The 14,414-nt window shown below is 52.5% G+C and overlaps 1 protein-coding gene across 34 annotated transcripts in view; it reads left to right on the plus strand.

The window, feature by feature from the left end:
* Plekha6 (pleckstrin homology domain containing, family A member 6) overlaps window positions 1-14,414 on the plus strand; it is a 141,404-nt gene that overhangs the window by 107,898 nt on the left and 19,092 nt on the right. For 12 of the 34 annotated variants that reach the window (XR_003955328.1, XR_387170.4, XR_003955340.1 and 9 more), the window contains 10 exons: window positions 71-273; window positions 2,280-2,762; window positions 3,929-4,445; window positions 4,864-4,950; window positions 5,883-5,936; window positions 9,444-9,524; window positions 10,410-10,478; window positions 11,854-11,934; window positions 12,188-12,337; window positions 13,342-13,437. Coding sequence is in view for 9 of the 34 variants with exons in the window: in XM_006529534.4 (XP_006529597.1) it covers window positions 71-273; window positions 2,280-2,762; window positions 3,929-4,445; window positions 4,864-4,950; window positions 5,883-5,936; window positions 9,444-9,524; window positions 10,410-10,478; window positions 11,854-11,934; window positions 12,188-12,337; window positions 13,342-13,437 (1,821 nt within the window). In the remaining 25 variants the exon portion in view is untranslated. The remainder of the gene's footprint in view (window positions 1-70; window positions 274-2,279; window positions 2,763-3,928; window positions 4,446-4,863; window positions 4,951-5,882; window positions 5,937-9,443; window positions 9,525-10,409; window positions 10,479-11,853; window positions 11,935-12,187; window positions 12,338-13,341; window positions 13,438-14,414) is intronic. The other 22 variants (XR_003955330.1, XR_003955354.1, XR_003955356.1 and 19 more) reach the window with 10 other exon arrangements.

Genomic DNA, 14,414 nt, shown 5'->3' on the forward strand with positions numbered 1-14,414 from the left:
TCTGGGGAGAAGCTGAGTGCTGAGAGCGGCCTGACTGACTGCCCCTCCTGTGGGTGTCCTTTCCCTGCAGGTGACTGTTCACTGGGTAGATGAGGCTGGGGCCAGTTCTACGCACTGCCTCTCCCCACAGGCAGAGCACGCTGGAGTCCGCACCTACTTCTTCAGTGCCGAGAGCCCCGAGGAGCAGGAGGCCTGGATCCAGGCCATGGGCGAGGCTGCTCGGGTCCAGATCCCTCCAGCCCAGAAGTCAGTGCCTCAGCCTGTGCGTCACAGGTGAGTACCTGGTGCGGACACTGGGGAAAGGAGAGAGAAAGATGTTCAAAAGTACTCAGCTTTATGCCAGCGCTGGGTCCATTCTGTGGATTTGAATGTCTAGAGGGAGTGAGGACCACAATTCCCTCACCTAAGTGGGAGGTCCCGCCAGTGGCTTGCAGAGCCTGAATCTCACTTCCCCTGCTCAGTTCCTCCTCCTCTTTCTGAGCTGGGGGGGGGGGGCCTGCAGAGAATTCTCTAAGCTTGGCTAGGAGCCAAAGGTGAGGGTCATTCACTAGCTGTCCTAGGCTATTTGCGTCAAACACGTTGGAGGAAAATGCAGTCAGGTTTGAATCACAGGTTAGTCACTTGGCCGTAGTGTGACCTCAGGGTGAGTGACTTAACCTTTCAGGGCCTGATTTTTCTCTTCTCAAATCTAGCAGTTGATTCGTCCTGCAGATTGTGTGTGAAAAACACAGCACACGGCCCACAGTACCTGTCACTTGCTGGCTCAATGCCCACCTCTCCTTCCCTGTGTGCAGCCCTGAGTTAAGCGAATGGGGACCCAGAGGAAAGGGCTCATTCAGGTCTGGCCTGAGTGGAGAAAGGGTCTCCCTGTGTAGACTTCAGGTCTGGCTATGTTTAACCCTCAGTGTGTCATCAAGGAAGCTTGACAGGAAGCTCTGAGGAGAAGTTGTCTCAAGGGCCCATCTCTGCACGGGGCTAGGCCTTTATTCATCCATCTCCCAGATCTGCTAGGAAGAAAACAGACTGTACAGGTCTGTGTTTCTGCTGCTATGATAAACACTGACCAAAGCAGGGAAGTCAGAGCAGGAGCTCAGAGCAGGAGCCTGAAGGCAGGAACTGAAGAAGGCTGTGGAGAAACGCTGCTTCCTGGCTTGTTCCACCGTGGCTTGTTCAGCCTGCTTTCTTTTACACCGTCCAGGACCACCTGCCAAGGGGTGGCACTGCCCACGACAGGCTGGTCCTTCCAATATCATCAACCAAGAAAACTCTGAGCAAACATTCCTACAGACCAGTGTTATGGTGGAATCTCTTTAGATTCTCTCTTCTCAAATATCTCTAGCTTGTGTCAGGTTGACAAACAATAAACAGACCAAAGTAACCAAGACACAGATCCTGTGCCAGGCCCTGGGAGCATGAGGGAGGAAACCCGCCATGCTCTGTCCCTTATGGAGCCCACATTCTAACCAAGTTACCCCGAGAAGGGCTGTGCTCTGGAGCGGGGAACTTGGTGTTTACCTGCTTGGAGTCAGCCACTTGTCCCCCTGATGCCCACCATGGTTCATCTCATAGCAGCCCCGCCCCCCCCTTCCCCCAGGAAGGTGATAACTGTCCTTTCTGCCAGTGAAGAATCCCCAAGACGCAGGGCAGACGTGCAGCCATTCTCTGTGGCTAACTCCAGTTACTGTTGTGAAACCGGGGTACAGTCCAGCTTAGGCTGGAGGGCTGGATTGGAGACAGATAGCAGAGAAGACCAAGGGGGCTGGAGGGATGGCTCAGTGGTTAAGAGCAGTGACTGCTCTTCCAGAGGTCCTGAGTTCAAATCCCAGCAATCACATGGTGGTTCACAACCATCTGTAATGATGAGATCCGATGCCCTCTTCTGGTGTGTCTGAGGACAGCTATAGTGTACTCATATAAATAAAATAAATCTTAAAAAAAATAGAACAAAAAACCAGAGAAGACCAAAATGAGGAGAGGTTAGCCATGGTCACAGCCAAGGGCTGGGCTCCGTATCATGGCAGAAGGGAGAGTAATTTGGGTAACAGGCCTGGAAGGCAGAGCAAATGTAGTATTCTCCGGATGGTTGAGTTTATGTGGTCATTGCCCAGCAATAAAGCAGAGCCCGGGACTTAGGAAGCAGAATTGGGTGTTATCCTGCCCCAGTTACATCACTGCCTCTCTGCCTCTTCTTCACTTCTCCCAACCCACTTACCCCTGCCCCGTCTCACACTGCTGGGCCAGGACCACTGACTGACAACCTCTACCTTGGCTTCCTGCAGCCTCGAGAAGCCAGACTCAGAGAACATCCCACCCAGCAAACACCATCAGCAGCCACCTCACAACAATCTCACCAAGCTGGAGCCTGAGGCCAAGACTCGAGGGGAGGGCGACGGCAGGGGCTGTGAGAAGGCCGAGCGCAGGCCTGAGAGGCCTGAAGTCAAGAAAGAGACTTTGGTAAAAGCCAATGGCCTCCCGTCTGGACCTGAGACAGCCTCAGAGCCTGGCAGCCCTTACCCCGATGGCCCGAGGGTTCCAGGAGGTGGGGAACACCCTGCTCAGCCCAATGGCTGGCAGTATAGCTCCCCAAGCCGACCAGGGAGCACAGCTTTTCCACCTCATGATGGGGACTCTGGGGGACAGCGGCGGAGCTTTCCACCACGTACTGACCCTGACAAAATTGCCCAGCGCAAAAGCTCTATGAACCAGCTTCAGCAGTGGGTGAACCTGCGCCGAGGGGTGCCCCCACCCGAAGACCTTCGGAGGTGAGGTGGCCTAGGGGTGGTATGTTATAGCTAGGGTATGGGATGGGGTGGGGTGGGGTGGGGTGACCAACTTAAGAGACATGGCTTTATTGGGAACCTTCTGGAAGCTGCCTGTGCAGGAAAGTCGATTCTCAGTTTGTTCAAATCCTTGCCTCTGATTGTCTGCCATCTTCAAAAGAAAGTACAGATCTGGGCATGGTGGCGCATTCTTGTACTCTCAGCACTTGTGAGGCAGAGGTGGGGAGATCGGGTGTTCTGAGGTTATCCTCTGCTACAAAGTAAGTTGGAGGGTAGCCTGTGCTCTATGAGTCCTGTCTCAAACTGAGACAGAGAGAGACAGAGACAATACAGGAGAGGCAGTATACCTAGGGTGTTCAGTAGGCAGGAGTCAGGCAGCCGTAAAGCTGTTCTGGTTAACCCCGGACCCATGCTGCAAATCCTGTGACATCTGAATCCAGTACTGCTATTCACTGGGAGCCAAACGACTTACACCATTTTAAGGAAACAGGCACCTCACTCTTCCTGTTGGTGTTCCTTGATAACCAGTTTGCCCCACGGATAAATAAATGGATTTATCTGATGACTGCCTTTCAATTTCAAATATTCAGGAAGACTTACTGAGCTTGATAGTGTTTGTCAGGGCAAATGAGCTCGGGGTGTAGGGACCCCTGGAGATTGTGGGTACAGCCTCAGGAGAGACCCTGAAACAGCTTACCTTTCTAGATAGTGTCTCGCTGTTGACAATGGGGTCCTCGGGCATTTATAAGTCCCAGGGGCCTCCCAGCTCTGACATCGTATGACCAGAAGAAAGCCTCCTTCAGGGCCATGGTACACTTGGGTACGTTTCTTCTACCTTCTGTTTTGGAAAGGACCCTGCAAATCTGTTCACACTCAGATGTAAATGGCAAAAAAAGTCCTAGAGCTGTCTTCTAGCTAGGGACATTTCATTTTAAAGAGACACAGATTGAACTCTGAATGGTGCAGTCTCAAGGATGGGACTTGTTCTCACCTCTGGGATAAACCTAGATCCTGCCTGGGCAATGGCTCCGGTCATCTTTTCAAGCATGTACTCTGAGGACTTGGGGGGTGGGGTGACTGGGGTGCACAGGTGGGGAGAGATATGTCCTTATAATGACTCTCTCTCTCTCTCTCTCTCTCTCTCTCAGCCCTTCAAGGTTCTACCCTATGCCCCGCCGGGTCCCTGACTATTACAATCCCTACTCCTCCCAGTATCCTGATGATTACCAGTACTACCCACCAGGGGTGCGGCCCGACAGCATCTGCTCCATGCCAGCCTACGATAGGATTAGTCCACCCTGGGCCCTGGAGGACAAGCGCCACTCCTTCCGGAATGGGGGTGGACCCACTTACCAGCTTCATGAGTGGAAGGAGTCTACCAGCTACGGGCGGCAGGATGGCACCGTTTGGATCCCCAGCCCCTCCCGACAGCCAGTCTTTTATGACGAGCTGGATGCCGCCTCTGGCTCCTTGCGCCGCCTGTCCTTGCAGCCCCGGTCCCACTCTGTGCCCCGCTCGCCCAGCCAGGGCTCCTACAGCCGTGCCCGCATCTACTCCCCAGTGCGCTCACCTAGCGCCCGTTTTGATCGGCTGCCACCACGCAGTGAGGACATCTATGCAGATCCCGCTGCCTACGTGATGAGGCGATCTATCAGCTCCCCAAAGGTGAGCCACCACTCCACCTCTCCCCGCTGAGACCCCGAGACCATCTGCTGAAAAGCCCTGGAGATGCTGGGCTACCTGGGATATGGCCTGCTAAGCCAGGAATCTGCCTAGGGAAGCCTGGCCTGCGGTACCATCCCTAAAAGGTTGCCTTGGGGTTGTTCTGAGCTCTAAACAGGAACCATGCTCTCTGTGCCCATTCCCAGGTTGTACTGAAAATTGTGCCGTGTCTAAGAGGACAGAGGAGGTCTGACTTCCAATCTTGAGGACTCAGATTGTTGTGAATGGGGTTGCTGTGCATTTCAGTTTGAACTCTGCTCTGGGGCAGAATACAGATGCCCTTAACCTTGAACTTTAGTTGGTGGGGAAGTCCACATCCCAGCCGTATTCTCTCACCTCTGCAATCCCCTTTCTCTTCCAGTATGATTACCTGGGAGACAGGCGGCCAGTCCCTGCAGGACTGTTCCCCTACAACTACCCATCATCCCCCACGGTCCACGATAAGATGGTACGTCCTCTCCTCCCTTCCACTCCATCTCAGGACCTCCTCTCCTGCATCCACCCAAGGTGGAGCTGAGCTGGGGCAGGTGCCCAGGATGCTCTGGGCCCAGAGCCTGGCCCACATATTTTTAGAAGTCTCTGGTTACCTCCTCCTTTCCCACCAGGCCTCAAGGGCCCCAGAACAGAGTTTGGGGCCACGCAGAGAGCCTGTGCTCTCCTGCCCCTCAGTCCCTCAGAGCAGCTCTTCTCACCAGCACACAAGAAGAGGGGCCAGGGCTAGCTAGGAGCATGAGCTGGGTGCAGTTAGGCTAGGACTCCGAGTAGAGCATGTGGATTTTCCCCCTTGGTGTCACCTCAAGCTTGCCTTTGTTTGGAATGCCACCCGAGGGGAAAGGGACAGGGTTCTGACTGAGGAAGAAAGGGTGGACCACATTGTGTGTCTCCCCTTTCTGCTGTTTCTACTTCTGGAATGTGTTACTCCAAGAAATGGGTTGGGGACTAAAGAACCTCTGTCTCATACCCGGCAAAGGGAGGCCAGGATGGAGGAGGCTGGGTGGATGCCAGGGTAGCCACTGTCCGCACTGATTCTCACTCGACTGTTCAGACTCCAAAGCCTTCATCCACAGCAAATGCCCCTTTCCAGAGACAGCCCATTTTCCTAGAACAATTGGAAACACTTCTCATCAGATTTGCAGGGTGGGACAGAGGTAACAGAACTGGGAGAATTCCCTCTCCCTCCTCCCTCCACCTGCCTGCGCTCCTGTCCCCTTCCACCTCAGAACCACTTAAAGAACATGACAGGGACTTTTTTTTATCCATGCCTAGCTAACTCTTAACTACTCTGCTTCTTTGTTTTGTTTTGTTTTTTTATCGTTTTCTTTTGTGTGTTCCTGTTTGTTTGTGTTGCTGGTTGGCCCTTTGGCCTCGGGCTCCGGGTAGGATGAACTGTTAGATCTTCAGTTGCAAAGAAACCTAGAGTATTTGGACCAGCAGGTAGGCAGAGCTGGTGCCCCTCGCCATCTCATACCCCTGTCCTGTCTCCTCCTCCCTGTCCCTGACATCCTCCAGCCATTTGACAACCTTTGTTGACGTCACCAGGAACCAACAAAGTGGCTTTGCTCCCACCTCTCCTCTCCCTCTGGATCCCTCACGGGCAGCTGGGGTTGTCCTCAGGAAAGAAGTGTTTCATGGGCATATGAATAATTGACTCTCACTGTCTGCAGCCTTCAGTGCTCAGCCCAGAGGCAGGTGGGAAGAAAGCAGAGACAAGGGTGGGCCTGAGATGTCAGGGGTTTTAGTTAAGCCTGGATCTGGGAACTCATGTCTTTTCCCACTGACCACTGATAAGCTCTGTTGTTAGCAACTGAAGTCCTACAGATTTGTCCTAGAATGGTTTAAAAAATGTTATCAATTCCATATATCTGTTAGTTCCTCAGCAAAGCTCGTTTGCATGCACAGCTCATGGGTTCTGAGAGTTCAGTGTGCTTGTCAGAGGCACAGTGGTGTCAGCCCAGGTTGGCTGACAGAGCAAACTGACCAGGTAACGAATACCCCAGTGAGACACACATTGCTAGCTGCCTTGTGCCCTCTCCAGGCTTTTCCCCTTTGCTCCTTTGCCTTTTAATTCCACAGGGAGCCATCTGGAAACACTTGGTCTAGACAGGTTGCCAGTGAACCCATCCACTAGCAGATATGTGCTACAAACCGCAGGGAGTCTGGAAGTCCACATTCATTGTCCTGGGATGCAGCCTGCAGTGGTAGAGATGATTGTAGTGATAATATTAAGAATAACTAAGGTGGTGGTGCATGCTTTTAATCCCAATACTCAGGAGGCAGAGGCAGCTGGATCTCTGTAAGTTTGAAGTTTCAGGCCAAGGAAATTTATGTGGTGAAACCCTGTCTCAACAGTAGTAATAGCGGTGTCAGTAGTAACAATAATAATGATAATAATAATAATAATAGCAGCCACCATAATTGGTGTTTCCTCCATGACTTAGACTGAATAGAAGAGATCACAATTCTTTCATTTTTGCAATAATTCTACAGGATGGGAACTGTGATTATCCTATTTTTTATAAAGGAAATGAAGCACAAAGAGATTGTAAAATATGCTAAGGACACAGACAGTGAATAGCAGAGCTTAGGTTTTAACCCAGCTTGTAGCTGGGAATCTGAGAGGAGACAAGGCTAGGATCAAATCTCATCAGGGCAAGTTCATACTCATAAATCTCCGGGCAGAAATGTGACCTCGAGATGACTATGTTCACTGCTATGACTCTTATGTTCTTCCAGTAGCAGTCATGTGACCTGTCATCTCCGATGGCTTCCCTATTGTGGTGAGATCATCTTTGTTAAAGGCTTCAGGCAGTGGGAAGCACAGACTGCCAGAGTTTAGTCAGCAGGGCCAGCTCCTGGCCCTCATGGAGGATGCATTCTTGCTCCAAAAGTAGTGTATTATATTCATGCCGTAAGTGTTCTGGGTCACGTGGGGATGGACCCCAGGATGCCCTCTCCCAAGCATGGCTGGGAAGTGCTGTGTCCTCCCAGAGGGAAGCAAGACCTCTCATGCCTTGAGATGGGGAGGACTCAGAGTGTCATCACTGGTTTCCCAAGCAGACCGTCCTCCTTGTAGTGTTCTGCTAACCTCACCCTGCCCACAATGACTGGTTGTCCAATCATTAAACACAGAGTGGCTTTTGCCCTTCCAGAGGGGAAAGACTGCTAGGGTCTTCAGAACTCGTCTCTGGATTACCTTCCTGCCTGTGGGAGGATATTCTTAGAGGCAATCCTGTATGATGAGGGGCTGGGCACAGCCAGGTGGCGCCATGCTGGGCAGCACTGGTGGATGCCACTTGGTCCTCCTGGTTCTTTGTATTTAGACACAGCAGCGCCTGCTCTTCTGCTGAGTAGTAAGAGAATCAGATCGGAATGCATGCGGGAGCTCTCTGTGGGGCACAGTGACAGCAAATCTCTTCGGGGGAAAGAAACGGGGTCAGGGGGCACCCAGGGAGAGTCTAGTCTCCTTTGTCTACTATGTGCTTACAAACGTGTGCACCCAGACACACACACACACAGCCTCTTTAAGTAGTAGGGACTGGACTGACTTCAGATCTTTAGACTAAATAAGGAGGCTGGCATATTGATATTGTAACTCCTGTGCTCATCCTTATACTGTAAGCCCTCTTAAAGCTGTGACACTAAGGAAGAACCCTAACCGGGCTCACAGGAGTAGAAAAGTCAGGTAATAGAAAGCCTTTGAAACTACGACATATCAGGGGCAGGGAAGATGGTTCCACAGCGAAGAGCACTGGGTGCTCTTCTAGAGGACCCAGATTTGGTTACCAGCACCCATGTGTCAGCTGACAAACACCTAGATCTCCAGTTTCAGGGGATCCAATGCCCTCTCCGGTCCTCTGTGGGCACATGGTACACGGACATACATGCAGGCAAAATGCACATATAAAGTAAAAAAATTAATTTTTAAAAATTAGAATGCTGTAGATTGCTTACTCTGGCCACAGCATGGCAGAAACAAAGCTGTGTGGGGTATTGCCTCAAGAGGATAAGAGGAAGAAGAGGCTGGGGAGACCGTGGATAAAATTCTGACCCCAGAAGAGCATCCCTAGTTACTGTGTAGCCCCAAAGCCCCCCCTGTACACCCCCCTTCTGTCTTCTCCCACCATCTGCTGTGGACCACACAGTTAAAGGGACACAGCCAAGGATGTTCCCTGACAGTTTCATTTTCAATTCTCTCCCAGTGGGACCGGTGGACAAGTGAGGGTATATCTGATTGGTTTGGTTGGCCTTCCCTCCCTCTCTTCTTCCTTCCCTCCCCACTCTTCAGTACATCCCCTTCCACTTTCCCAATGATCCTTGAAATTAAACGATGACGTGGCAGAGAACAGCGCTCCGACACCTGGTGTCCCTTTAACATGGCTCACTTGTCTTGACCTCCTTGTTTGCTTTCCCAGTGCCATCCTCGATCCTCATGGATGCTGCCAGCCCAGCTCTGGAAACTGTTTAGTAATCTTTCAGAAGGCTTGGGGGTGGGGGTGGGGTGCTGTGCAGAGAGTAGGTGCCAGGTTTGCTGTTTTAGCTCAGGTTAGTGTCAATGTGAGGAGACTGGCTTTCCCACCATGTGGTCTTCATCCAAAGCAGTGTGAGAAATGGGAAGGAGGTGACAGCTTGGCCAGTGTGGCCCGACATCCCTGGGACAGAGTCCCTGGGCCTTGCAGGGTCTCTTCCACTCTGTCAGTGGGGGTCCAGTGGCCTCCCGGCACACTGCCGAGACATTTGCATGAGGACATCAGTACTGGTCCAGAAACAGTTCACAGGGTGAAAAGTGGCAAGGCCAAAGTCAGGGTGCTGGAGGCTCCCCCAAAGCAGCTGCCCCTCCCCTGTTTCCTGCAGAGAGCCACGGGGGCAGAGGGGGGGGGGTGTGGGGCGACAGCCGTAGCCAGGGCTGAGTGAATCGTCCGTCCGTTCCTTCCTCCGCTGCAGATGAGCGAGAGCGAGACTCTCATCAGCATGGTGAACCGAATGGTGGAGAACTCCTCTCCCAGGGCCCACCTTTTCATGCAAGTAAGGCCTCTCTGTCTGCCAGCATGGTCCCTGTCAATGCCATCTCAGCTGCTTGTGCATGACTGGGTCACTCCATGTGGGATGAGGCCTGCCTCACCCAATCCATTCACCCACCAGGCCTCATCTCCTGTAAGACAGATTCCGGCCCATCTTCTCCCCAGCTCCACCATGCCGCCTCCATTCTTCACATTCATAGATAAACTCAGGGTGCATTTCCTGAGCCATCCAACAGCGAACAGTGACATCTCCTGCATGCTGAGGATTACAAACCTGCATGAGTGCCCAGGATGCTCTGTTCATGTTGTCTATGCGCTTGACAGATATTACTAGGGTTGGGGCATGAGGGGAGGATGTCAGGGGTTTGTAAACAGGCTAGGATGACTGCTGCGTTGTCAAGGCAAGGCAGCACTCACTGCTCCTCTCCCCGCGCCATGCCTTTGGAATCTTGCCAGTTCTGGCTTAGTGTGGGTGCAGCAATCGGCGTGTTCGGTTTACGTGGACAGAGATTCTCCAGGTTTCCGATGCTCCTTCCTGCCAAGCTCTCAAGTACTGTCTCTACAAACTGCCCAGGGGTCACTGGCGTCCTCATGATTGTTACCATGCAGAGAGCTCTGCCTTCCAGCAGGCCTCCAACAGGGGACAGGGGACACAGGTCATGTGGTCAACCTCTCCTGAATCAGCCACAATCAGGATCAGGATGAACTCTAAACTTCGCTGTCACAGCCTTCCCAGCTCCAGCCAGAGGACCTAAGACCCTGGCACAGAGGTGTCAGGTGTGGTGGACAGTGGTCCCTGGCAGAAAGGAAACGGGATTGTGATGTCAGCTCTGCCACTCACCCAGCCTCGTCTTCCCCTGCTGCAGTAACCGACCTCGTGTTCCTGCAGGTCCCTGCATACCCAGAGGTGTTCCGGGATGGCCTCCACACCTTCAAGCTAAACGAGCAAGACACGGATGTAAGGGCAGTTCTCCCTGCTCCCTCTGACACGACGTGCTCCTCATGTCATGTAGTCCTCCTCATCTTCACTTTCCCCCATGGGGCTTTTCCTCCATCCTCCTCCCTCTCCTGGTGGCGTTTCATTCATTTGACTCACCTCCTCTCATCAGGACCACAACGCAGTGTTCCACCTGCTTCCTCCTCCTTCTGCTTCTCCTTTTGGACATGGCCCTACCTCACCTTCACCTCTCACTCTGCTTCATGCTTCTATACCAAGCTGTGGGACCCTATCTACAGCAGTAGGGTCGGCTTAGGGCAAAGACTTAGGCTCTGCCTGGTGGTTAATCAGTCAGTCTGTTCTGTGCCAAGCCTGTGGTAGACACTGCAAGCTGCTAGAGAGGATATGGCCTATGTCTGCCATCAGGAGCATCAAGCAGTGGGATACCCCAGGTGGCAATATCAGATCTATTCACCAAATGGGATCAATGAGTGGGTCAAGGACAAAATAGGTAGCCAGAGAAAAAGACCTTGAAATGAAAAGCCTCAAAGGGCAAGATTTGGCCCAGTAGGAAGAAGACAGAAGGGGAAGACATGAATGAGAGATGAGGACGGGGAAAACTCTCCAGAAGAGAGCAGGCTCTGCCTGTGGCCTCCTCATTACCACTGACCTCGCTTCAGCAGCGGATCCGTGCCTGAGAGGCCTGGGGGTGGGGTGGGGACGGGTCTCTCCAGGCAAGGACCAAAGCTAAGAGGGCTCTCATCAGCCATCCTGACCCAACCTTGCTAATGCTGCAACCCTTTAAGACAGTTCCTCATGTTGTGGTGACCCCTGGCCATAAAATTATTTCATGGGTACTTCATAACTATGATTTTTGCCTGTTATGAATTGTAATGTAAATATCTGATATATAGGATATCTGATATGTGACCCCTGTGGGGGTCTCTACCCACAGGTTGAGAGCTGTTACCTTAAAAAAAGAGAACTCAGGAGTCTCAGGATAAGAGATACTGGGCTGCCCTGTGGGGCAGAGGGCCTGGTTCACATTACATTGCTTATTTTAAGACTACTTGTTCCCAAACCTTGCCTGCCCCCAGCCCCCCAGCTGAGGAGGTGAGACCACACTGTCTTCTCCATCCTCTGGGCACTGTGCCCCCACAGTAGAATAAGGATGTGCTTGACTCCCCATCCCTACTCAGAGAATCATCACATCTCATTTCCTAAGATGGAGATCCACCATGCTCTTTCCCAGAGCCTCCAAGGTGACGGTGAAGGCCCAGGTTCCTTGGCTGGGAAAAGTGGCGGTTATCCAGAGGCCGGGTCCTGCCAACCCAATTCCCAAGCCCCCATCAACCCACATCCTTCATCGTCTTCTTTCTTTCCTCTGGGCCCCCAGAAGCTGCTGGGCAAGCTGTGTGAGCAGAACAAGGTAGTAAGGGAACAGGAGCGGCTGGTGCAGCAGCTGCGGGCAGAGAAGGTGAGCAGCGGCTGGGGTGTTTTGTGGGTGGGACTGGCATGGGTGTGGCGGTGTGCGATGCTGTCTGTCTCTGTCCTTACAAAGCTGGTGGGTCTTTGTCTTCCTCAGACTTCTTGTCTCCCAGGGACAGTAATCCTATGAGGATAACCTCTGCTAAGTTGTCTGATTGAACTACCAGGGGCTCAGGCATCTGTTGTCAAAGACCCTAGAAAAGGTCACGGGGCAGCTCATGTCATCTCTCATCTTTCTTCAGGAGAGCCTAGAAAGTGCCTTGATGGGAACCCACCAGGAGCTGGAGATGTTTGGGAGCCAGCCCGCCTACCCAGAGAAGCTGCTGCACAAGAAGGAGTCTCTGCAGAACCAACTTATCAACATCCGGGTGGAGCTGTCACAGGCGACCACGGTAAGTGTGTGGGGGGGGGGGAGGGGCTGTGGCTGTTGGCCTCCCCTTCTTTCTGCCCTGACCTGGATATCTCCTAAGACCGCAGAAGCGGGGTGCTGCAAGGGCACCCCTACAGCAGAGGGCACGCGCAGGCAGCAAGTTTGCCTTCCTGTTCATTCCAAAGCGCCTCTACCCAGAGAGCGAGCGAGTATGCTCATCACCCACAGGCTGCATTTGTCCCAGGATTCCTTTGGGGCAGTGTGTCGCTGAGGATTACTGATTACTGAATTCCTCGGCTTGTCTAACCCATCGGCTGCCCACTTTGCCTTCTGCCTTGTAGAAGTAGGCTCTGGCTGGCTTGCTGCTGTCAGCAGGGGGACCTAAGGCAGATCCTTCATTCAACACAGCTTGTTTGAGTAACAGTAGCCCAGGAAAGTACAGCCCAGAAGAGAGGGATGCTCTCTATGGGAACAGATTCAGCTTTCCCTTCAGTCTGCCATGGGATGTGCCCAGGCCCTTCTAGGAAGGAGGGTTGGTGGTAGCCTCCCCCAGAATGCCTCAGCCTGTTCCCTTCCTGCCAGACTTCGGACCCCAGGGATCCCAGCCCCAGACCCCTTTGCAGCAGTAGAAGGGAGGGCTTGTTGAAGGTGGCTTCCACCGTGTGTTAGTTGCATCTTTTCTCACTGCGCTGCTGTGACAGCATGCTTGGCAAGTGAAACACTAAGGAGGAAGAAGGGTTTGTTTCCACTTAGTTTGAGGAATAAAACCCATCGCTGTGGGGAAGGTGTGGTGGGTGTGAGCGCAAGGCACCTACCTGGTCACTTGCATCTGCATTCAGGAATCAGAGACTGTGGGTTCATCTCGCCATGCCCTTTGTATTCATCCCGAACCCACGCCTGTGTGTGGTGCCACCATGCCTTCCCTCCCCAGTTAGCTCTTCCTTTAGGGGCACCCTCACAGACACACCCAGAGGGATGTCAAGTGGCCGGATGAACCCTCACACGCAGTAACCCTCTCCCTGGCAGGCACTGACCAACAGTACAGTGGTGTATGAGAACCTCGAATCGGAGGTCTCTGCCCTGCATGACGAACTCTGGGAGCAGCTCAACTTGGATATCCAGGTGAAAGGGGGCCCCAAGAGGATGACGGCGGGGAGGGGGGGCAAGATATATTCTGTATCTTCTCTAGCCTGGGTGGCAAAGGAGAACAAAGTAGCTTTCTTGATCTACCCATTTCAATATAAGACAAGGATCTGGTCTTGAGACAGACTCTGAGAGAGCAAAAGAGACAGAGACACAGGGAAAGAGAGAAAGGGAAGATAGAGGGGAGAGACGGACAGAGACAGGAAGAGATGAGGCGAGGAGAGAGACGGAAGCAAGGGAAGAAACCCTCGGGTCACTGAAGACTACTTTTAGCTTGATGACAACGTGAGAATATTCTTCTCGACTCGCGGGGAATGCAGCTAGTGAGGTAGGAGACCTAGGTTAGAAGCAGGAGATTGCTGAAAGGATTTAAAAACAGAATGTGGATATAAATACCCCTCCAGACACTGGAGAGGCTGGCAGTTCAAGATTTATCTATGCAGCAAGGCTTCCTTTCTGGGCATAGGTACGAAGCAGGAGGTTTGAAGGAGGATAGATATTGGAGACTTGTGTTTTATTTTATTTTCCCCTTGTCTTTTCTCTGACCGAGCTCTGCCTCTTCTCCAACTGATTTTATAAACTCTGTTCCCCGGATATGGTTGGCACCCTGTCTCCCTCCTGATAACAAAATTCACCTCGCTTGCCTCGGGTTGGGCAGGGTGGTGAGGACCCAGATACTGGTCCATCCTATGGTCCAATTGCACCTTAAGTGTGCCCATTGTAGGAGGGACAATGGCCATGGGCGAGCACACCCGCTTCTGAGCCAAAAAGACCCATCCTTAGACACTGGCTGTGCAGCTCAGTGGGTGGCCCAGGACACAGTCTCTTCTCTGCTTCTCGTAGCATGGTGAGGAGTCCTGCAGCCGAGATGAGATGAGTTATTACATGAGAGCATTCGGACTGGTGCCTGGTACTAAGACAGATAATAAGTGGCAGCTGTTAAATTTCAGAATGTG

The sequence above is a fragment of the Mus musculus genome, chromosome 1 (assembly GCF_000001635.26).
Source record: "Mus musculus strain C57BL/6J chromosome 1, GRCm38.p6 C57BL/6J".
Taxonomy (NCBI): domain Eukaryota; kingdom Metazoa; phylum Chordata; class Mammalia; order Rodentia; family Muridae; genus Mus; species Mus musculus.